The 23,682-nt window shown below is 35.5% G+C and overlaps 2 protein-coding genes across 2 annotated transcripts; one reads left to right on the plus strand and one right to left on the minus strand.

Moving 5' to 3' along the window:
- Positions 1-8,262: 8,262 nt before the first annotated feature.
- On the minus strand, positions 8,263-12,683 carry LOC141335839 (uncharacterized). The gene is made up of 5 exons (XM_073841397.1): positions 12,058-12,683; positions 11,098-11,601; positions 9,829-9,957; positions 9,431-9,521; positions 8,263-9,280 (listed from the first exon to the last, which is right to left on the minus strand). The coding sequence occupies exons 1-5, from the start codon at positions 12,113-12,115 to the stop codon at positions 9,073-9,075; spliced, it is 990 nt and encodes a 329-aa protein (XP_073697498.1). The 5' UTR covers positions 12,116-12,683; the 3' UTR covers positions 8,263-9,072.
- Positions 12,684-16,706: 4,023 nt separating this feature from the next.
- wdr54 (WD repeat domain 54) lies at positions 16,707-22,595 on the plus strand. Its single transcript, XM_073841037.1, has 10 exons — positions 16,707-16,900; positions 17,180-17,462; positions 17,626-17,688; positions 18,277-18,343; positions 18,493-18,549; positions 18,662-18,789; positions 19,029-19,129; positions 21,173-21,335; positions 21,427-21,501; positions 21,644-22,595. The coding sequence occupies exons 2-10, from the start codon at positions 17,229-17,231 to the stop codon at positions 21,773-21,775; spliced, it is 1,020 nt and encodes a 339-aa protein (XP_073697138.1). The 5' UTR covers positions 16,707-16,900; positions 17,180-17,228; the 3' UTR covers positions 21,776-22,595.
- The last annotated feature ends 1,087 nt before the right edge of the window (positions 22,596-23,682 follow it).

The following is a 23,682-nucleotide window of genomic DNA, read 5'->3' on the forward strand; positions in this document are numbered from 1 at the left end:
ATTGAAGCTTGCGGATTGATTGATTGATTGATTTGGCAAGTAATTCCTTCTCCCGGAAGCATATTGGATTAACACTGCCGTTCCAAAGTTTGTGGTCACCTATGTTTTCAAAGAAGTCTCTCATGCTAACTAAAGCAATATTTATTAGATTTATTTATTTATTTCTTATTAATATTACGAAACAGTTTAATGGATTGTCAACCACACAGAAAGCATTAGTGGTAGTGATGAGATGCAGTTTGCAAACCAATTGAATCAATTTTTTTGTCTTTGTTTGATAAAAGGAATAATTCAGATCAGATTATTTAGTAGTATCAGCCCAGTGGTACCTCGGTGTTCAGATAGCGCATAGAGATATTTATGCTAAACAATTTATTCAAAGGAAGGCTACAGATAACCCTAATTTATCTTGCACAAACTTGCAGCTGAGCTTGCGCCTGTGTGGCTGGCAACCTATCTTTCAGTGTTAGACACTTACGTTATTCCTGATAGGTGGAAGATTTTGTATATAACACCTTATCCAAAGAAAACAGTGGAGAAGGAATTAGGTGATTATTGTCCTGTTGCCTTAACCTCTATCGTGATGAAACCTTACAGAGAATTGTGGTATTAAGAGAATGGCGGAATCGAAAGTACAGAGGACGTTTGGTTTGATTGTTACATAATTTTGAAGCATCTGATAAGCTTAAAACTATAGCCCTCTTTGTGGATTTGACACCCGGATTTAATACAATTCAGCCAGTGAGGTTAGTGGAAAAATTCTAATGAAGGTCAATCCACATCTTATTTAGCAGAACTATTATTCACCAGGAACTGTTGTAAGGTAATTGGAGGCTGAGGTAATTTGGCACAAATAATAAGATCTCGCTGTTGCGGTTTATCAGTCATACAAAGTGTTTGAACAGTACAGTATGGTATACCCGTCTTTCTGTTTAACTTAAAGCTTGAATTTACATATTTGTTGAAACATTGTGGGCCAAACACTTGAACTAAGTTTTCAAGGTGCATATGCTAAAAAAATTATGTTTTATAAATTCCAGCAATAAAGGTGAAATTGTATAATTGGAAACAGGTCATTTAGCAGACACTTTAGAATTTATTCTAAAATGCTGATTTGGTGGTCCGGAAACATTTCTTATTATTAGCAATGTTCAAAACAGTTTTGCGGCTTCACATTTTTAGGGGAACTTTCATAGGTTTTTCAGGATTAATGTAATGTATTGTTGATTAATTAAACTGTAAATTAAAACATTATGTAAGCCTGAATTGTACTAATCAAATGTTTACATACACCTTGCAGAATTTGCAAAATGTTCATTATTTTACCAAAATTAGAGGGATCATACAAAATGCATGTTTTTTTTAATTTAGTACTGACCTGAATAAGATATTTCACATTAAAGACATTTACGTATAGTCCACAAGAGAAAATAATTTACATTTATAAAAATGACCCTGTTCAAAAGTTTACATACACTTGATTCTTAATGAAGTGTTGTTACCTGAATGAGGAAAAACTATGCATTAAGAGCCAGGGGTGAAAACTTTTGAACAAAAGATGTATAGATTTTTCTATTTTTTTTTTCCTTCCATTTAGTACTGCCCTTTAGAAGAAACAGAAGATACTTACATGTTTTCCAAAGGACAAAATAAGTTAAATTTATCCTGATCGATCTTCAAATTCAAAAAGTATTCACACGTTTAATGTGAAAAGATGGATCTCAAAATCAAACAGTCATTGTTGGAAACGGTTTTGAATACACAAAATGCTGAAAACCAAAGTATCTGTATCTGCAGGCAGTTTAACTGTTCAAGAAAAAAAAGAGACTCATGAACAACTTTCACTAAACAAGAAAATAACATGCATTTTGTATGATCCCTCTAATTTTGGTAAAATAATGATTTTGCAGATATTGCAAGGTGTATGTAAACTTCTGACCTCAACTGTACATGGTTCCTGGAATATACATGCTAGATCAATATACTGAATGCTTTGCTTAAAGAGCAGCTTGTCTCTTCCTGCAACTTATGCAAGTCAGATATATCACAAAATCTCAACAGGCTCATATTGCACACCTTCACAATGCCCTCTTTTTCAGTAAATATGACTCTCTTGGTCATCGTGTCCTTTTTCTCCTTGCGGTACATTACAGAGGACCGCTTCTCTGTGCCGGAGGCACTTTCAGCACCAGTTCTCATTTTTCAGCAAAGAGAACCACTTCCACACAACCGCTCTTGTCCTAATTCCAACTCAGTGTGGGAAACAAGTTGAACAAGTACCACGACAAGAACCTGTGCCCTTGTTGAGACTCCAAGAAGCTTATCTTTCAGGTATCCAGCGCTGGCTTAGAGCCCACACACCTGCATGGAGGTCTCCAAGCACGAGTTTCGTTTTAGGTACGGCGCGTTTAGGTAATGCATGCCTGCTTTAATAAGGTGTGAAATCTGCAGTTTCTTCAGGCTGTTTTGCTCTGTTTGGATTGCTTTATGAACATTTTGGTTGATAACACAAAGTATTGTGGGTGTGGTATTCTTACGTAAACAGGAATACGCTGAGTAATTACAGCATGTGTCCTCGTCCGATTTAGTTTCCTGTGCACAAAATTATAGCAGCACAAGAGACACAAATTTTCCTCGATGGCCTGCATGGAAAATTCAATGAGAAGGAATTTCTCATCTAAAGAGTAAATTATCTCCTTTGTGTAGTACTTAAGCACTGTTTAGTAACCTAAGAAGTCAGACAGCATAGCGTTCAGCTAAGAATGTGAGTGAGTTTTAATAAAACACCCTATGGGATGATGCCTCTTGTGTTCTTTTTTTTTTTCTGTGCAGAAACCGGTAATGTACCTGAAAATCCTCTTGAAAGACTTGACTGGCGTAGCTATAAACATTGGCCTCAGCACCACATGTGATTTCCAAAAGAACATTATGTCTTTTGGTCTTTACCCTAAGCCATATGTGTGTGCTTTATAGATTTACTACTGATTTTATTTTATGTTATCCAAATGGCATAGTTTTAGAGTGTATCTCTACAATATTGTCAAACAAACACCATCTCAATGGGCAAAATGTGAAGGTCATGATTTAGTCGCACTCTTTGACGTCCACAAGTACTTGTAAAGCACATTCCCAAGTTTACTATGTTGTTTCCTGTTTGGATGCACCAAAAGTGCCCCAAGACATGCCCTTTAAAGGGTCACTGGATCTTTTGCTGGGAGCTAAGACATCACAGCACCCGCATACCTTTAAGACGCTGCCAACCCATATGTTGCCCACATGTGGAAAAACAAGCTGAGAGGAATCCATACTGATGACACTTTATCAGATGTTTTCCAAAGACATCGCGATCAGACGGTTAAACCTGTACCTGATTATAAATCTCAGGTGCTTTATTTTTAGCAGAGTTGCTCTGATTTTTTTCAGAAGCTGATTAAATCATGGATACCTTGAAAATTATAATATAGTGTACTGTGAATTATAACACATGATGTGACTTGTACCACATTCTGCATAGGATACCTAAAGGATATATGTTTTGTTCATGTACAGGTATTTGAATGCGCACAGCCCCTTAGTACCTTACAAAAAAGCAGAACTCAATCTCTCTATTTATTTATTTATTTATTTATTTACTTTTCTCCAGGACATTAAAATAACTTGTCAACATGCTCTTAATGGATTTTTTTAAGCTCTGATAACATTACAGTTTGTTTTAACAAACCAAGCCCTACACTCTAAAAAATGCAAGGTTAAAAACAACCCAACTTGGGTTATTTGGCAACCCAACATTTCTTATTTTGACCCGGCTGGTTGGGTTAAATGTTTTACGCAACATGCTGGGTCGTTTTATTTAAGCTTAAATAATGTTATATAATGTTTAAAAATTATTATATAACTGGCTTAAAATGGGCTGGAAATGAATAATTACACAGAATTATAGAGGCAACAGCAATAATCAAAAGATTTATTATTAAGCAAGCACACCCATGGGCAAAAATATAAGACAAATTGAATTTATTTGGGTGAATACAGCATCACAACTCTAAAATGCTGTGTTATAAACAACCATTTCTAGGTTATTTGGCAACCTAGGAAAATATTGGACAAAAGAACACCTGCTGGGATATTTTGTCCCAGCTTGTTGGGTTTTATACATTTGCTGGGTTGTTTTATGACAGTGCTGGGTCAGTCAACCTATCGAAGGTTTTTCATTAGAAATAATAGAGGGTTTGCACATACATCACAGTTTGGTCAGTTACCCAGATGCGCGGCCATATTGGAGATACTCGGATGTAAACAACAGCATGGATTGCACGACTGAATACATTGTTCTGCTAATTTATGCTGTCTAAGTCATATAGAGCAGGACTTGCTAAGCAGGAAAAGGCGCAATATTTTGAAAAACTAAAGTTAATATAAATGTACATACAAGCAGTATTAAGATATTAGCCAAATATTTCACCAACCTGATTAGAAATGATAAAAAAAAAACACAAATGTTGTCAAGATGGTTGCCCTGGAAATCCTGGTTCAGTTTGGCCAACCACAAACTTTTCCTCAGTTTTTTTTGCACTCTTCCTTGATTTGTTATAACTTATGGCTGTCTATAGTACTCCAAATGTTGATTCCAGTCTGACTAATTAGTACAGCCCAAAACATGACAATAATTGACCATTTTCAGCACTAATAATCAGCAAAATATGCAAGTCTCGTTCGGTTCAGTGGCATTGTTTACATTAAGTGCCACCAAAATGCAGACTGATTGATGAATATGATAAAAATGTACTCTAAAATCTGTTTTGGTATATATAGGACAAGAACAGTTCGAATAAAATATTTTTATTCAATGACTAGTCTTTTACAATCATAAAAGAACCCATTCAGAGAACGTTTTAGCACATGACAGGATGAGCAGCCAATGGGAATCTGTGGGAATAGTCAGTGGAGCGCATGCGGTAACTTTATTATTACAAATAAAAGTCGCGACGTGTTGGTCGTGCATTCGTTTGGCGGCAGGTGAAACTTCCATGGTGGCGCCGACGCGCCATTAGATTGAGTGAATATCCGGTGAATGCTGCGTTTGTATAATGCTATCGTACCAAGCAGACTTTAGCTGCTACGTTCAATAAAAAAGAGAGTCTATTTATACAGTGATAACTTAAAAGGAATACAATATAATACTAAGCTTAATTTCATTCAGGAAGTCTCCCATCAGTCATGTTTTCTCTCAGGACAGAACACAAAATGACTGTTGACAATGGTAACCAGTTTTAACTGGTTTGGCACAGACACAACATGGGACTACACTGACCCAGCACTGGATGGGTATGTGGGGAGGCTCATCATTTCATTTGAATTGATAGTAAATTTGACCCAGCAACTGGGTAAATATTATTAAAAATAACCCAATAAAATGACCCAATTGGCTGAACCCAGCATTTTTAGTGTGTAATAAATATAACAAACACCTTTTCAATGTGTAAATGATCTCCAAGACATCTATTGTCTACATTGTTGCTCTGACTATCATACACTTGCCTTGCATTGGCTTTTCAGATTTTGTGACATCAACTTGTTGGAATCTATTGTGACAGTAAATTGCACAATGGCTCTTTTCATTTATGACCTTTTGTGCTCTTCCACAAACAATCACCTATTCTTATTTCAGAGTTCATTAAAAAAAATGTGAGAGAAAAGATTGTGATCTTTAATCAGGAAACCACGAATCACAAATTTCCTTCAGGGGAATGTTTAAAGATGTACTTCTGCCGTCTGTCATCTGTACTGAGCATCATTTAGATGTTAGATGTTCTGCCCAGTGTGTTTTGCCTTTTTGGGTTTCGTTCAGGGACTTAAGTCTGATTTAGCAGATCATTTGTCAGGTACCAACTCATTTATCTGATTATCCTTCATCTTTCAAGGCTTCCTCTAAAGCAAGATACGTGCAGTTGCTACACGTGACCATTATGATAACTTCCATATCTGTATGCTTGTGGGAGAACAGAAAAGGTTGGAATCAGAGATAGAAAAACACAGCCAATGGAAAAAGGGCAACAGTAACAGATAGTAACTCAATAATGCTTTTTTGGGTGGGGACATCCTCTGTTAGCTAAATAGATATCCTATGGGAGAGCTTTTACTTAAACACAATTACAAGCAATTTCTATGGTCTTGTCTTATGTAATGTAAGTGATACCTATACTGCATGTGTGAGAGCACAGAGAGCTTGCGCTCCATGTTTGAGTGCACATATTTTTTTATAGTTATGTTAGGGACAATTGTGACAGAGACATAACACTCCAGATGCAGCTGTTGTGCATAGAACACTAAACATATCTAAAGCAATGATAACAAAGCAATGCAGATGTAATATATATACAGTGCCTTGCAAAAGTATTCATACCCCTTCATTTTTTTTCCTTCACATTTTGTTTTGTTGCAGCATTATGTTAAACTGCTTTAAATTAGTTATTCCCCACATCAATTTACACTCAACACACCATAATAATGACAAAGCAGAAACCAGATTTGCAAACTTTACAAATTTATTAAAAATAAAACACTGAAATAAGTACATTGCATAAGTATTCATACCCTTAACTCAGTACATAGTTGAAGCACCTTTACAGCCTCAAGCCTTTTTGGGTATGATGTGACAAGCTTTGCACATCTGCATTGGGCAATTATCTGCCATTCTTTGCCTCACCTTTTCACCTCTCAAGCTCTGTCAGCTTGGATGGGGGCTGGCAGACATTTTCTAGAGTCCTAGTTGTTCCAATCCTCTTCCATTATGGATAATGGAGGCTACATGCTTCTGTGAACCTTCAATGCAGCAGATTTATTTCTGAACTCTTCCCTAGATCATTGCCTTAACGCAAGTCTGTCACAGAGCTCTACAGGCAGTTATCTTGACCTCAGGACTTGGTTTTTGCTCTGATATGCATTTTCAGCTGTTAGACCTTTTCTGAGAGGTGTTTGCCTTTCTAAACCATACTCATTCAGATGAATTTGCCACAGTTTAACTCCACTCGAAGTGTAGTAACATCTAGAAGCAATATGAATGCTCCTGAGCTAGATTTCGAGTGTCCCAGAAAAGGGTGTGAATACTTATGCAACGGGATCTTTTCAGTTTTTTTATTTCTAATAAATTTGCAAAGCTGATACAAACCTGTTTTGTGCTTTGTCATTATGGTGTATGAGATGTAGATTGATGTGGAAAAAAGTAATTTAAAGCAGTTTAACATAATGCTGCAACAAAACAAAATGTGAAAAAAATGAAAGGGGTATGAATACTTTTGCAAGGCACTATATTTAGTGGTATGAAATGCTGTCAATTTTAAGTTTTAGTTTAAAACTTGACCTCAAGGGCATCCACATCTATAATATTTGTTGCGACAAATGATGATACTGATAATAAAACAAAAGCAAACATTAAAAAACAAATTGATGTAACGCATTTTGCTGTTCAGTGCACACCTGCTCAATATGCCTGCTTTCAAAAAACTGTCACACCCTATCTCTTGCTCAGGCATGTCTTCCATTGTCTTGTTGGTTATTGTATAGTCGTATCTTGTAGAGTTTTGACAAAAAAAATAAATAAATAACATAACAAAAATTGTTCTGTGATCATAAATTTAGTCGATTTGCTTATCTGTATAGCAAAACCTTGCGACTAAAACCACAGTACCAGAGTACCGCTGCATAACAGTGGAATGCAAATATGAGATTCTTCTGGAGTATTGTATACAAATGTGGTACTTATATCTGTCAGGTGTCTGTTATTGTGCTACAATGAGCGTGCATCCTTTCAATGGCATTTATTTGTACATGTGGTATGCTGGCATGTGATTAATATAATATGCTTTAACTTAAAAAATTGTATATTTAATTAAATTATTACATGTTAGTTTGTCATTATAAACTTATATATGAAGAATTTATAGTTTAGTCTGACATTACAAACTTGAATGGGTGAAGACGTGAAAATTCGCAATACCATATGATTGTGTTTCTGCTTTTGATTTAATGCTTGCATGTCAACCCCACATCTACTCCTCTCTCCCACTCAAAGTATGTGTGCTTTACACCCTAACAACAAACTTGCGCAGACATGTTTTTCATCTCTTGCCTGCAGAAGAGCATTACAAAACTGTGTGTCAAAAGAAACCGGTAAAGTTAGCTTGACTATTATTAATCTGGCAAAACAGTTAATGAGGTGGCCCTCCACCCCTTTGCAAGTCGCAACAAAGTGTGCATGTCAACAGTACTTTATTAAAAACATTAAATATTAATATACAAATGGTTTTCATATATTTCACACTAATTCCTAATCACACAAGACAACTGTCTTCAGAATATAAAACAATTGCAAATATAGGCTTATGCAATACTGTTAAACACAACAATTGTTTTAAATATATTCAGGCTTGCGTTGACACTAAATAAGTGTGTTTTGAATATTTTGAATGTATTATTGTATACCATTTCTATTTCCCTATTTTACACTCACATACACAGAATGCAGCTTGCATAAGCATTCATTGTTAATTAAACAGTATATATATCTTCTGTTAAGTTTGAGCTGTATTTGACCTGACGTTACCGTATGTCTTTTTGGCAAGGTACAGAATGTTGTCTTTGATCAAGACCCAACCTCAGTTTTTCAAAATTCACCAGAGGGATGGCATTCTGTAAACCCAACAGATGTCTGAGATTTTTATAAGATGTTAAATATGTAAGGAATAATGTACAGACATTTTAGCAAGACGAAGACTGCTGAGTCCTGATCAATATGTTGGTTTTAAAGTTGTGATAATGACTGTGTGAGTGTATCTTTAGTTTCTTGCAAAACTTTCTCCCACGTATTCTATGGCTACAAATCAAATAAATAAATACATGGAAACTGGCAATAATCATGAAGTTGGCAGTGATTCCTTGGGCAACAGTCATTATTTAGAAAATTATTGCTGAATCATAATTAGCCTGTGTGAATGAAGCCATCATGCAGATCTGTCAGTTTGCTTGGGAACAATATGCAAGTTACTCACAGCCATTTCTTCTAAAAGACACTGCTTAGTCAGTTAGATATGTTTCAAATAGTGGGGTGACTGTTCCATCTTTCCATTCAACAAGGATCTCACCTCGCTGGATGGAGGGAGACTGAGCAGTTTTCATAGGGTGTCGGGTTAGAGGAGCTCTCTCACTAGGCACCGGAGACCCAGGCAGACTGGCCTCTCCTGTCGGAGTGTAGGATTTCAGCACCACCACTGTCTTCTTCCTCCTGTGTATGATGACAAAAAATAGATCAGCAAGAGGGAAAACTATGTTAGTGAGTCATTCCTTGTTGTAAATCAATTCCTTCTATATTTACATTAAATGCTGGCATTGACAATAAAAAGGTCTTGAAGGTTTAGCAAAAATGAGACGTTACCTGTTCTGGTAGATGTTTAGAGTGAGGATCACCAGCCCAAGTAACAGGGCCAAGCTGCTAAGAAGCAGCATTGTCATTTTCCAACCTGTTCCTGTAATTAAACACATTAGAATATCACAAACTAATGTCATTATTTTGTGTATCAATTACAAATTTGTAATATTTTCGGTCAAAACAATTCACAAATGTTTCTTTGGCTCATCACCAAAAGATATGGCACTGCGTTTAGGTTTCCTCTCCTCTGCTGCCCTCATGTGGACATAATAAGACAAACTATTCCAGGATCAGAGGAATGTAGTGTGTTTTAAATATTTGTTTGTTTATACCATATTCCCTGACTGGTTAAACAGATAAAACAAATTAAATTTCGAAAACAGATGAGCTCTTTCCTTACTCACCATAGTCAGTTGTAAACACATTAACAGAAGGTTCGTCCGGCTCTACGCTACTTTGAGGTTCAGCCGATGCTTCTGAGGCCTGCGTTGCTTCTGTGGACTTTATTTTGGAGGTCTGGCCACTATTCCCAGCTTAAGTAAAAAATAAATTAATAAAGAGATTAATATCATAGAATTTAGTAGAGGCAGAACAGACATAGTACACAGGGTTCCCACTCTCTTTTGACCAATGAATTTTAAAGTAATGCATACGTATTATAACATTTTATGGAAATTGCTGGAAGGGATTTCCATGTTGTTCCAAATCTCCATAGACAGCAAGGGTCCTACCACATTCAAGGCCCAGAAAGGTAGTAAGGACATTGATAAAATAGTCCATGTGACACCAGTGGTTCAGTCATAAATTTATGAAGCTTTGAGAATACTTCTTGTGCACTTTGTTTATGTTTAGAGGAAAGCATGTGCATGCATCGTGATACTCTCCAAAATGGCGCTAGGGTGACACAGTAGAGATGAATTGTTGAATAAATTTTTTTTTTCCAAAAAAAATTTTTTTTGCACAAAAGCATTCTCATAGCTTGATAAAATTACGATTGAACCACTGACTATTTTGTTGATGTTCTTGGTACCCTTCTGGACCTTGACCATGGAAGGACCCTTGCTGTTTATGGAGGGTTAGACAGGTCTTGGATTTCATCAAAAATATCTTAATTTGTGTTCTGATGACGAACAAAGGTCTTACAGGTTTGGAACAACATGAGTAATTAATGACAGAATTTTCATTTTTAGGTGAACTAACCCCTTAATATATTAAAATAATTCATTTTAATTCACAAAATATTAATTAGCTTTAGGCTTTGCCTTCTAACCAAAAACAATGTCAGTGACTTTTAACATTCTGTTACAGTTCCATGACAAAATGTTTTGATATTTCCAAGTTTTCCAGGACTGTGGGAACCCTGGTACAAAAAATTATATGACCAGATGAGAAAGTAAAACACACACACACACACACACACACACACACACACACACACACACACACACACACACACACACACACACACACACACACACACACACACACACACACACACACATAACAGAAGAAGATATGGTCTGATATGACAGAAATGATAGCAGATGTGCTGCAGTCTGAGTTTTAACTGCAGAAGTAGATGAGACGTCATTAATCAGAATGATGGGATGGCAGAATACAACATGAAACATAGAGCCATCACTATTGAAGAGCTCCTAATCTAGTTCTCTTACAATGCCAATAGCGAATTTGAGTGAGGATTCGGGGTCCGTTCGAAAGTGTCTGCTGTGATTCTTGTAAATCATTCTGGCCGTGATGTGTGCTGTCTGTCTCCTCGCATACCGTTTGATTAGTCAGCGTCCTCCACTTGCTGCCTTTCCCACGTTCTTTGGAAAGGAAGACCTTGGAGGAATCGTGACGTACGCTCAGGTGCAGACCCTTGCCATGTAATGTCAGGAGACCCTTTTTAGAGCAGCTCCAGATCTGGCCCTCACGATCCTCCTCCTCAGAGCTGCAAGCTTGCAGCCAAACGCTCTCATGCTCCTGGATCTGAGGTGCAGTTAAACACCCTCCCGTCCGTGGGTTGCTGATGGAGCGTGTCTCAGGGTTCCAGTTCCACTCTTGCAGAGCCGAATCTGCTCTGCACTCTTGCAGGGTTAACCTGCTGCTGACCTGAACTTCATTTACTTGTAAACACTTTCTCAGCTCTTCGTTCCTGATCATGAGTCCTGTAGCTTCTACACAGGAAAGGAGAGATGTTGAAAAACAGCAAAATCCTCACATACAGTACATCTGCTGCTAACAGCATACAAACAGCAGATAGAAGTATAAAAGACAACAATTTTGATCAAGTTAGAAGACCATCCTTAAATTTGCACACTGTCGCAGTAACACACGAATTCGTACACAAAAATACATTCGTAGAGCTGTATTTTGTCTTAAACTACGACCTGCATTGCAGAAACATCATATCTTATAATTATATCCGTTCACTTACGAAATAGAACGTTTTCAAAACTTTAATTAAGAATTAAGACAGGAAGTTTATGTACAAACAAGTTAGCGACTAGCCTGTGTATTGACAAATTGTAAGCTACTAATTCACTACAACATTATTTATCGACATTCAACATTCAGATAAAGACATCTTGTTGTTATTATTTCAATAGCTACTGATATTACATGTTCTTTACCTTGAAAAACAAGTGTTGTGACAACAAAAGTGCAGAATCCTCTCCAGACGACATTCATCACTGCGGGTATATGGTGCAATAACAACACTAAGCAAAACGTTTGACTTCCAGATTACAGTTATGATCTGTTCTGCTGAAGATAGCGAAAAAGTATTATTTTCCAGCACGCATGCTATGCCCCTAAAGCAAGACAGAGAGTGAAGAGCGACAATGTTGATCCCCCGATAGTGGACACTGTAGCACAACGGATTTTCACTTGAGAGAAGACTGGAAATTTATGGCGCATGAAGCGCAAAAGTGTTCAAAGAGTGAGTGCAGAATACTAATTAACACGAGACTATGAAAGGCAATTAAGTGTTTTGCTATAATGGGGGAAAGACAGTAAAACTAAAGAAAACAATACAACAACCAACCATGCACATTACATAAGCTTATTAATTTAAATACTTTTTTTTACATAATCAAACCTGAATGGGAAAGAAATCGGAACTGTAATCTACAGATGTACAAAGAGGAAGATCATTTTATGTGGCTCCGCAATTTGAATGGCATTCCATTCAAGCTGAGATGACAGAGCTTCTGTTCACGTTGCTATGTTGTTTCTAAGTTGGTGTCGACGGAGTCAGGCCGTATTTAAAGAGAACGGGAGCGCGAAAGAAAACACTTACAGCATGTTTCCACCCATGTTTTGTTTCTATGGTGGCGAACGTGTAATAATGCAACTAAATGCTACTTTTCTAGACTACAAACTGTGCGTTTGGATAGTCACTGTAAACAAAAAAGTTATCTTAAAGGATTAGTTCACTTCCAAAGTAAAAATGTCCTGATTTACTGATTTTTTTATTTTTTATTTTTTTTGGAAGAAAACATTCCACACTGCAGAAAATGCTTTTCTTACTTTTCTGATTTTTTTGTCTTTTTTCCAGGAAAAATAACTGAAAATTCTTAAATCAAGATGGATTTTCTAGACGAGTAAAAACAAAGACTATAGAATACCCTTAAAGGGACTTTGGTAAAAATTATTATTATTAAAAACAAGCCAACATTAAGTGATTTTTTGCTAAGAACAAGCAAAATAATCTGCCAATGGGGTAAGAAAAAAAAATCTTATTTCAAACAGAAAACGAGATTATTTTTCTTACCTCATTGGCAGATTATTTTGCTTATATTTTTAAGTTGTTTTCTGAAAACAAGATAATAATTTTCACTCGTCTAGAAAATCCTTCTTGATTTAAGAATTTTTAGATATTTTGGCTTCAAACAAGACAAAAACTCTAAGTAAGAAAACTGCACCAAATTGCAGTTTCAATGCAGCTTCAGTGTTCTACATGATCCCAGCTGAGGAATAAGAGTCTTATGTAGCGAAAGAATCTGTCCCTTTAAAATAATAATAATAATAATAATAATAATAATAATAATAATAATCATATACTTTGTAACCGAATGCTTGTTTTGCACCAGCTCACAAAAACCTAATTAGTTCACCTAAATTTCTTGACTGAAGAAATAAAAACATGAACATCTTGAATGACCTGGGGGTGAGTAAATTATCAGGAAATTTTATTCTGGAAGTGAACTAATCCTTTAAGATGTATACATTTATTATGGCTGACAGTGACTAAAGCATTTTTACACAGGCACAAAAGTTGCTTCCGCAAAACACAAGATTTCTAAGTCCAAGACAACTGCCATGCAATATCGGTTAAAAGATGTAATACATGAGAATATCACATCAAAGTGAAAATATTTTTTTAGAACAGAACTTTAAATGATACTGTAAGAAAGTTGTGACGGGTAGACCTTCTACTAATCCCTAATGGCATTTACAGTATGCTGCACAACATATCCTGCCAATGATGAGTTTTCTTAATAAATGCTTTTAATAGAATCTGATTTAACAGTTTATACCATTTCAGATGTTAAGGCCTTTGTTCATTACATGGTCAACAAAATATGTTCTGGACTCCATCCTGGCCTCTGTCTCCCTCCCTCTCATGCCCATCTCTTTACATAATGGGGCCCATGTTCACTATACTTTCACAAGCCTACACACATCTTTGACCTCTCTGACAGGCCTCTTGTACACAAAGTCCTTCATTTGTTCTTTTCCTTTGCTGTCTACAAATGCACACCTACTTTGTGGTAGACAGTTTACTGTGTGGTTATCATGTGAGGTTGACAATACTGTATATTGTTACACGTTAATCTTTTCAATTTGAATTTTCATTAATTGTTTTGTGTTGCATGATTGTTTTACTGCTTTTATGTTCTTGTAGAATTTCCACTTGTATTTTGCTTTTCAGTGAGAGGACTAAGTACAATTTTGCTCAGGTCTTTCAGAAGAAGGAAGGAAACTTTGTACCTCCCACAGAATGCTAACAGTTAGATCTTTCACCACTAAATATCAAAAGATATCTGTATGACGTAGGAGGGTTACAGACAGCTTCTTGTTTGCCAATGTGCTGCAAAAAGTAAAATTAAATTAAAATCCTACTTACATAGGCCTAATTTTTCTATTTCAGATGCCTTCACCATAATCATCACATTATGTCACATTACAACCAAGTGTCCATGTTTGCAGGGGGGAACAATGTATTTCAATTTTGCATATGCTTGGTTAGTCAGCTTTCAGTAAGGAGTAGCAGGAATCACATACACTGTAAAAACGTTCAACTTAAAAAATTAAGTTCAGCAGCTGCCTTAAAATTAAGTTAAATCAACTTAAAACTACAAGTCATTTCAACTCACAACAATAAAATTAGTTAAAATGACTTGTACTTTTAAGTTGATTTAACTTATGAGTTGAAATTTAATTTAAGTTAATTTAACTTAAAATGTTAAGGCAGCAGCTGCTGAACTTGAGTTTTTAAGATGAAACTGGTGAAAACAATGTCATGTCAAGCACTCAGGTGGTATTGTATATTATGGTAAAAATGACCAGATGTGACCCTGGACCACAAAACCAGTCTTAAGTCGCTGGGGTATATTTGTAGCAATAGCCAAAAATATATTGTATGGGTCAAAATTATTGATTTTTCTTTTATGTCAAAAACCATTAGGAAATTAAGTAAAGATCATGTTCCATGAAGATTTTTTGTAAAATTCATACTGTAAACCTATCAAATGTAATTTTTGATTAGTAATATGCATTGTTAAGAACTTAATTTGAACAACTTTAAAGGTGTTCTCAGTATTTTGATTTTTTTGCACCCTTAGATTCCAGATTTTCAAATAGATGTATCTCGGCCAAATATTGTCCTATCCTAACAAACACCAAGCTTATTTATTGAGCTTTCATATGATGTATGAATATATATTACAAATTTTGTAAAATGTAACCTTATGACTGGTTTTGTGGTCCAGGGTCACATATGAGATAACTTTATCTATCTGGCGCCATCTGGTGGGGGAAATATCCAAGTCATATGTAATGACATGGTTTAACCACCAGAGCTGTAGATTTTCTATTGAATTAGTTGTTGAGATGATGACCTGTTTCCTCGCCATCAGAAGGCCATTCCTGTGCCTTTTTTTTTCATCAGAATGAGGGGACACCAGTGCTCTCTAGCTCATTCAGTAAAACCTCCTTTGGTAGCTCTTTCCTTGAATAAAAGAAAGACTTATTTCCTTCCACAGCACAAAGGAGTTATACATGTAAACATCGAGCATATTGAAAAACAGTGCCATGGGCCAGCAAGGTGTCTTCTGTCTAAAAATAGGAGCTTTGGCTTATTCCCACAAACAATTCCAACCATGGTCAATTTTCTCTGAAGAAGCTTTGTGCCAAGGGCATCCAATGTGAAGAAAGTGTTGCTGGAGACCAGCTGTCATTTAGTGTGTGACACACACACAGGAATACATTTGTGAGACCATAAAAACTGCTCTCTTATAATTCGTCAAATAAAAAAAAATATTTGATGTTGTTGCATTCTTATGTTCATGCCATGTAATGGTACTCAATATGTAATAGAACTGATTTTGTTTTAATACAAAAAAATGCTAAACTTTGACAAAAAGTAATTTTTATTGTTATAATTGTGATTTCATAATATGTAGATATGAACTCAACTGAAAAAACTTGAAAAGATATCTTTCAGGTGGTTAAATAGCAAATAGTGGAACTCTGCAGCCATCTACTGGTAAAAGTGAATTTTTTACTTTTAAAACTGGATTTTCCAAAAGATGGGCAAAAATCTTACACTAAACCATGTGAAATTATCCATGTTATCCCCATGAATGAAAGTTAGAAATGTGGGTCTTTTATAAAGTGAATTTTACATAAAAAGCTGTTTTTGTATAAAAACCTATTAAAAATATTTATTTATTAATTTATATTTATTTTAAAAATATTATAAATCCTCCAAAAACGACACAAATTACATTTTTTTTTTTTTTACTATTATTTTGTTACAAAATTGTATTTTGTTTCCTGGGGAACATAAAATCAAGATATCATTCCAATTTTTTTTATTTGTAGATTAAGATCGTGTTGACCGATGTATAAAGTCTCATACCATTTGAACAAAGGGAACATTTTTTTATTTTTTTTATTTTAGCATGTCATTTGGGGACGCTCAAAACTTTGCGTCATTCCGTGCACCGCAGATAACGGTGACGTTCTACACACATACACACGTCTGCTCCGTCACTATGGCTGCAAGAGACGCGAGATGGTGAAAGCTTGCTTGACTACAATTAGACAAGTAATATCTCTAATCTGCCGTTCATTGGTCTAATAACAGAAACGGCGTATTTTATTTTCATATTTGGAGCTATTTGATTCAGCATTTGCTCTGAAACGAAGAGGATTAACAGGAGAAACCATCAGCTGCCTTCATTCAGGGTTGGTAGCTGCTTAGATGTGCATGTATCACGCCCAATTAAACGGTTAATAATCATTTTGAGGTTAACTGAATGTCAGTGTTGTTATTGGAAAAGAAGCAGCATTTCATATTTCACATCTTGCTGTCGAGAGACCATCCATCTGGACATGCTGCTAAAATCCGATTTACTATATTAGGCTAGTGCAACGCAACTAACCTCGAATTCACTGTCTCAGGGAAACTCTTCACAACTGTTCATTTAGTTTGAACTGATTTCCATGTCCTGTCTCTCTCTTCAGGAACAACATCCCTGGTTTATGAAGTAAACAAACGCCGCTCTTCCAAAAAATGGCGAAAATGTACCACAAAGAGAAAAGCATTCAGTTAAAGAGCAGCGCATCCGCGCTCTACAACAACCTGGGCGTCCTGCGCATCGCGCCGCGTTGTCTCACCTATTTTACAGTGGTCCACGCCAACGTGGTAAACATGGTCAGTGCCTCCTGGGATGGGCTGAACTATTCCCACCGACAGCTGCAATCTAAAGAGGGCAACGTGGCCACCAGCTCCTCACTTATCATGCAGGTAATATGATAAGTAAAGTACCATGATAACTAAAATACTATTTGACTCCTAAAAAACAAATGATTATACTGGTTTAGTGCAGTTTTGCCTACAGTGTCTAAATGCTGTCACGTTATTGTTTCACCTTTATCCCAAGATCATATTTAACTTTTTATTCTAACAGGCAGCCTGGTGTGTCCTGCCCTCCCGAGATCTTCTTGTTCTCACCTCTCAGAAGGGAATCCAGGTGGGTTGAGTGTTATTCCGTACTATTAAAGGGATAGTTCACAGTCCAAAAAGGAAAATTCTCTCATTATTTACTCAGCCTCATGTCGTCTCTCAATCCGAGAGCTTTCTGGCCCTGTATAGACACATTCACTTCCATGCCAGTCTTTGACATGCATTCACGACACTACCGCAACGTTTGTTCTGATGTAGTTACTCTCGCGAATGCACGTCAAAGACTTACACAAAGGAAAAAAATTGTTGAATGAAGGCGTTATTTTTGTTTTCTTTGCACGCAAAGAAATTCTCATAGCTTCATAAAATTAAGGTTAAACCACGGATGTCATGTGAACTTTTTTATCAAGGTGCTTACTACCTTTCTTGGCCTTTAATGTGGAAGAATCGTTGCTGCCTATGCAGGGTCAGAAAGCTCTTGGATTTCATCAAAAACTTCTTAATTTGTATACCGAAGATAAACGAAAGTCTTATGGGTTTGGAACAACATGAGGGTGAGTAATTAATTACAGAATTTTCATTTTTGGGTGAACGATCTTTTTAAAATGGCTTTTTTTGCCCAGGAAACATGACTTGATTTATGTTTATTCATCAGATGTATGAATCAGATGGATCCATTATGGTCTATTGGCATGCGCTGGACACACCAGAGACCCCTACTGGTCAGTGCACACTTCTATGACTCTTTAAATGCAGTAAATGTGTTCATTGTTATTGATAAATTTTACATCCTTTAAAGAACAAAACTTAAGAAAATAGGTTGTGACTATGGAGTACCTGACATCTTATAATGTCTGTTGTAATTTTTCAGCGAAGGCAGTGTTTGCCAGAGGAATTGCAGCGGTGCGGGAGAAATATATTTGTGTAGGTGAGTAGCTTCATCAGCAGTGGCTATACAGTATAGGATACTGTTCTAATTTACATGTTTGCTTAGTATGTATAGTAAAAGCGTCCTTTTCAATTCTTCACACTTCCTTCAGGGGTCTCATCTGGCTCAGTGCTGGTGTTTGACGTTCCCAGTAAAGGCAGTAACATCACCCTGTCTGAGGTTTTGGAGGAACACAAAGAGGCAATCACAGATATGGCCTCTGAGTGCTCTGGCAGTCTGGTATTAACTTACTTATGTTTGGTTAATTTGACTTAAAAGGGATAGTTCACCCAAAAATGAAAATTCTGTGGAGGCACAGAGAGCTCTTGGATTTCATCAAAAATATATTAATGTTCTGAAGATGAACAAAGGTCTTAATTAGTAATTTAATGACAGAATTTTCATTTTTGGGTAAACTATACCTTTAAGCTACTGTTGGCTCAAGTGTTTTATTATTAAAAATGTATTTCTTTTTATAGGAGTGCATTGCTGATTTAGTAAGTGCTGATGACTCTGGCCTCCTCTGTGTGTGGAAATCAGGAGATGATTTTCAACTGCTCAACAAGATCCCAGGTTTTGAGTATGTTTGGAATTAACACTCACTATACAAGAGATAATGGCTTTCGTTCATGAAAAATTTGCAAATATGTTAGTATATTCTGAAATACTGGCACATAATGTGGACCTTCCTGAAAAGTTTCTCCTGGATTCACAAATAATTTGTAAACCTCAGAAGTGAGGTTAATTTACCCACTCATTGACTATTAGTGAAATGCCCACCTATAAATTACAACAACTATTATGTGTGAATTATGTGTAATGTCTTAATTTTACCTTTATTCAACCAGCAAGTTTTTTTTTTTTTGACCGGAAATGACACAAAAGATAATAAGACAATGCATAAGAGACATCATTGTGGAAAAATATTACTCATCTTTTATTTACATTTGAACAAAAAGTGGCATGTCAAAAATCATTCTCAATAATCAATAGAAAAGCCTTTATTGGCTATTACAGCAATCAAACGCTTCCTATAATTGCTAACCAGCTTTTTGCATGTCTCCACTGGTATTTTTGTCCATTCATCTTTAGCAATGAGCTCCAACTCTTTCAGGTTGGTAGGTCTCCTTGCCATCACCCTGATCTTTAGCTCCCTCCACAGATTCTCAATTAGATTTAAGTCAGGATTCTGGCTGGGCCACTGCAAAACGGTAATGTTTTGTCTGCTAACCATTTCTTCACCAGTTTTGCTGTGTGTTTTGGGTCGTTGTCGTGCTGAAATGTCCACTGGTGCCCAAGGCCACTGGGTGTCACTTTTGGCTTCCGACCACGTCCTCTGAGATTTTTCACAGTGTAGAACGTCTTGTATTTTTTAATAATATTTGCACTGTAGCCACTGGAACTTCAAAACATTTAGATATGGTCTTATAGCCCTTTCCTGAATTGTGAGCAGCTGTAGGTCCTCAGTGAGCTCCTTTGTCTTAGCCATAACTGTCCACAAACCAACAGCAGAGAGCTTCTGTTTTTCACTTGTTGAGTTGATTAAAACAGCTGTTCCCAATGAATCAGGGTAATTAGGATGCTTTAGAACACTTTGGACTATTTGGAATGGTATAGAACTTTGGAATTTCCCATAGACTGTGACAGTTTGCAAAGGGTATGAATAATTTTGGACTTTTTGTTCAAATGTAAATAAAAGCTGAGAGGTATTTTTTTTCCACAATGATGCTTCTTGTACATCATCTTATTATCTTTTGGGAGAAGCCTGTGTCATTTCCAGTTAAAAAAAAAACTTGCTGGTTGAATAAAAGTAACTTTAAGTCAGAATTTGCCAGGGGTATGAATAATTTCAGGCTTGACTGTATATTACATAAATGCAAAATTTAAAAAGTAATTGGCCTAACAAAATCCTAATAAAAAGATTTAATTAAAATGAAATAGTGCTATATAATAAAACAAAAACAGACTATGTTTCATTTTTGTTTAGCAGTAATTTATTTTCACACAAATAATTAATTGTGTGATTACTAATGATATATTATTATGGTAAGTGTTATTAAAATGCAGTATGATCAGTTCCATTAAAGAGACCATAAAGTGACGTTAAAAATTATTTACACAAAAACTCCTGCACTGCAAAAATTGCTTTTCTTACTTAGATTTTTAGTCGTTTCAAGCCAGAATATTTAAAAATTCTTAAATCTAGAAGGATTTTCTAGACAATTAAAAATTATTGCCTTGTTTTAAGAAAAAAGAAGTTAAAATAAAGTGAGTTTTTGCTTGAAACAAGCAAAATAATTTGCCAGTGGGGTAAGCAAAATAATCTAGTTGTCTGCTTAAAATAAGATTATTTTTCTAACCCCATTGGCAGATTATTTTGCTTCTTTTAACTTAATTTTGACTTATTTTTTTCTGGAAAAAAAAAGACAATTTTTTACTCGTCTAGAAAAACCTTCTTGATTTAAGAATGTTTAGATATTTTCGCTTAAAACAAGACAAAAAATCTGAGTAGCAAAAGCATTTTTTGAAGTGTGTGCTTGTGTTTCATGAAGGAGGCCCACTATGCTTATAGCAATACATCATTATTATAATATGTTTGTTAATACGTATCTTTTTGTCTTAGCACGAGTTGTTCTTCAGTAAAACTCTGGAAGGGCACAGTCATTGCAGGCTATGGGACGGGACAGATCCGTCTGTATGAGGGGGTAACGGGTATACTGCATGCAGAGGTCAATGCCCATGCACGCTGGATATACTCACTGGACATCGCCCCGTTCACTGGACTGGTGAGAGAAATACTATACACTCTGTATGTCGCACAAGTGATGTCCGCAACCCTCATATACTGATATCGTTTTCTGTTGTTCATTGAAAAAGCTGATCTCTGCAGCAGAAGACTCCTGGGTTAGAGTGTGGCATCTGAGCTTGACTCCAGAGACTAATAACGTAGAGGTAAAACCACTTACAGATACATACAACATACAGTACAATAGTAAATACACTAGAACTGCATTAAATGAACATGCATCGCAAAGCATTTTGTGTGTTCAGCTGTTTTTCAAATGTACTCCCACTTTTTCCCTGCCCTTTCTAGATTGAGCACATGTACAATGAGTGTGTGACTGATACGCAGATCTGTGGAGCCAAGTTCTGTGACGGGGACGGCTACGCCTTTGCAGTGACCGGCTATGACTTGAGTGAGATCATCCGCTACACGCAAGCCTAGTCAGGATTACAGCATGCACTTCCAAGAAATTACCATTTGTCATATGAGGATCACCTGCAGAAGGAAAGTCATGTCTTGACAAAATGGTGTGCAGTCATGATAGGCAGGGTCAGGATGAATGTTGAATGTCCTTCTAACTTCTTAAGCACAACATGCCTAAAATGCCACACTTGAACCATGTGACTGTGGTTAGTACAGTACATAATTGGCAGTTGTAGTACAAAATACTCTTTTTGTGCTCTGATATTAAGGTAAAATACAGAACATGTACACTACCAGTCAAAAGTTTTTGAACAGTAAGACTTTTAATATTTTTTAAAGAAGACACTTCTGCTCAACAAGCCTGCATTTATTTGATCCAAAGCACAGCAAAAACAGTAAAATTTAATATTTTTACTATTAAACTGTTTTCTATTTGAATGTAATTTAAAATGTAATTTATTCCTGTGATCAAAGCTAAATTTTCAGCATCATTACTCCAGTCTTCAGTGTCAGATGATTCTTCAGATGTCATTTTAATATGCTGATTTGCTGTTTAAGAAACATTTATTATGATTATTTTTATTATTAGCAATATTTAAACAATTGAGTATTTTTTTTCAGGATTCTTTGATGAATTGAAAGATCCAAAGGTCAGCATTTATATGAAGTAAAAAAGCTTTTGTAACAATATACATTATATGATTCAAAAGCTTGGAGTCAGTATAATTGTTTTTATTCTTTTTTGGGGAAGAGGGGGATAGAAGTTATAGAAATTGTTGCTTTTTCTTAGCAAGGATGCTTTAAATTGATCAAAAAGTGAAGACAATTATAATGTTACAAAAAAAATCTATTTCAGATAAATGCTGTTCTTCTGAGCTTTCTATTCATCAAATAAACCAGAAAAAAAAATCTACTCATCTGTTTTAAGCATAATAATAATAATAATAATAATAATAAATGTTTTTTTTTTTGAGCAGCAAATCAGAATATTAGAATGATTTCTGAAAGATCATTTAACTGGAGTAATGATGCTAAAAATTCAGCTTTGAAATCACAGGAATAAATAACATTTTTAAATATATTCAAATGGAAATCAGTTATTTTAAATGGTAAGAATATTTAAACTTTAAACCAGACTTAAAAACAACATCAAAAATCTTACTGTTCGAAAACTTAACTGGTTAGTGTAGATCAAGATATGAAGCATTAATATGAATAAATGTTAGAAGGGGTTGTTCTGTTAGTGTTTTGCTTCTCATATAATTTTAGTAAATGTATTGACTAAAGTGTTACTGAACAATTTCTTTTACCTCATTGAATGATTTTGGATGTGCATATGAATCAAATGGCATGTAGTCATATTTGTGGTTCAGAAAACAAAACCTATCAAAATAGTTTGTAAAGTATTTATTTATTATAAATATTATGAATATTAAATTCAGCAGAGGCTATTTTTTCCAGGTGGAATTACAATGTCCTTTATATTTGTCCAGAAATAAACACATTGTATCTAGATAGTTATTTCAGCTTAATGTTAAATCATATATTTTATATTTTGTGTTGTCATAGTTTTTGCTATTTTCTGTTTCTTTGTAAGCAATTGTCAGTGACAATTCAGCTATTAAATAAGAAAAAAAAATAACTCATATACTGTGGCTTTTATTGCAATTAGAAATGTGTACCAGTAGATGGCAATAGATCTTATATCTTTAATGGTTTTCTAAATCGTTTTGAATATTTTAATATTTGAGATCAGGATTAGCATATTTAATTCAACCACAAAGTGCATTCAAACGCATTGATTCATATACAAACATCTATGAAACATATTATAGATCATAATAGAATGTATCCAGCAGTCATTTCTATTCAAAATGTAAAAAAATATTGGTAACAGTTTACAGTAAGGTTCATTAGTTAACATT

Source organism: Garra rufa, chromosome 5 (genome assembly GCF_049309525.1).
Source record: "Garra rufa chromosome 5, GarRuf1.0, whole genome shotgun sequence".
Taxonomy (NCBI): Eukaryota; Metazoa; Chordata; class Actinopteri; order Cypriniformes; family Cyprinidae; genus Garra; species Garra rufa.

Bases quoted from the DNA above. Each gene is read 5' to 3' on its own strand.
- LOC141335839 (XM_073841397.1), bottom strand. From the start codon at position 12,115: ATGAATGTCGTCTGGAGAGGATTCTGCACTTTTGTTGTCACAACACTT. The intron at 9,958-11,097 runs GTAAGAGAACTA...TTTTTACTTAAG, and splicing joins TCAAATTCGCTATTGGCATT to CTGGGAATAGTGGCCAGACC. The intron at 9,281-9,430 runs GTAACGTCTCAT...CATCATACACAG, and splicing joins CTAAACATCTACCAGAACAG to GAGGAAGAAGACAGTGGTGG.
- wdr54 (XM_073841037.1), top strand. From the start codon at position 17,229: ATGGCGAAAATGTACCACAAAGAGAAAAGCATTCAGTTAAAGAGCAGC. The intron at 17,689-18,276 runs GTGGGTTGAGTG...TTTATTCATCAG, and splicing joins CCTCTCAGAAGGGAATCCAG to ATGTATGAATCAGATGGATC. The intron at 18,344-18,492 runs GTCAGTGCACAC...GTAATTTTTCAG, and splicing joins CACACCAGAGACCCCTACTG to CGAAGGCAGTGTTTGCCAGA.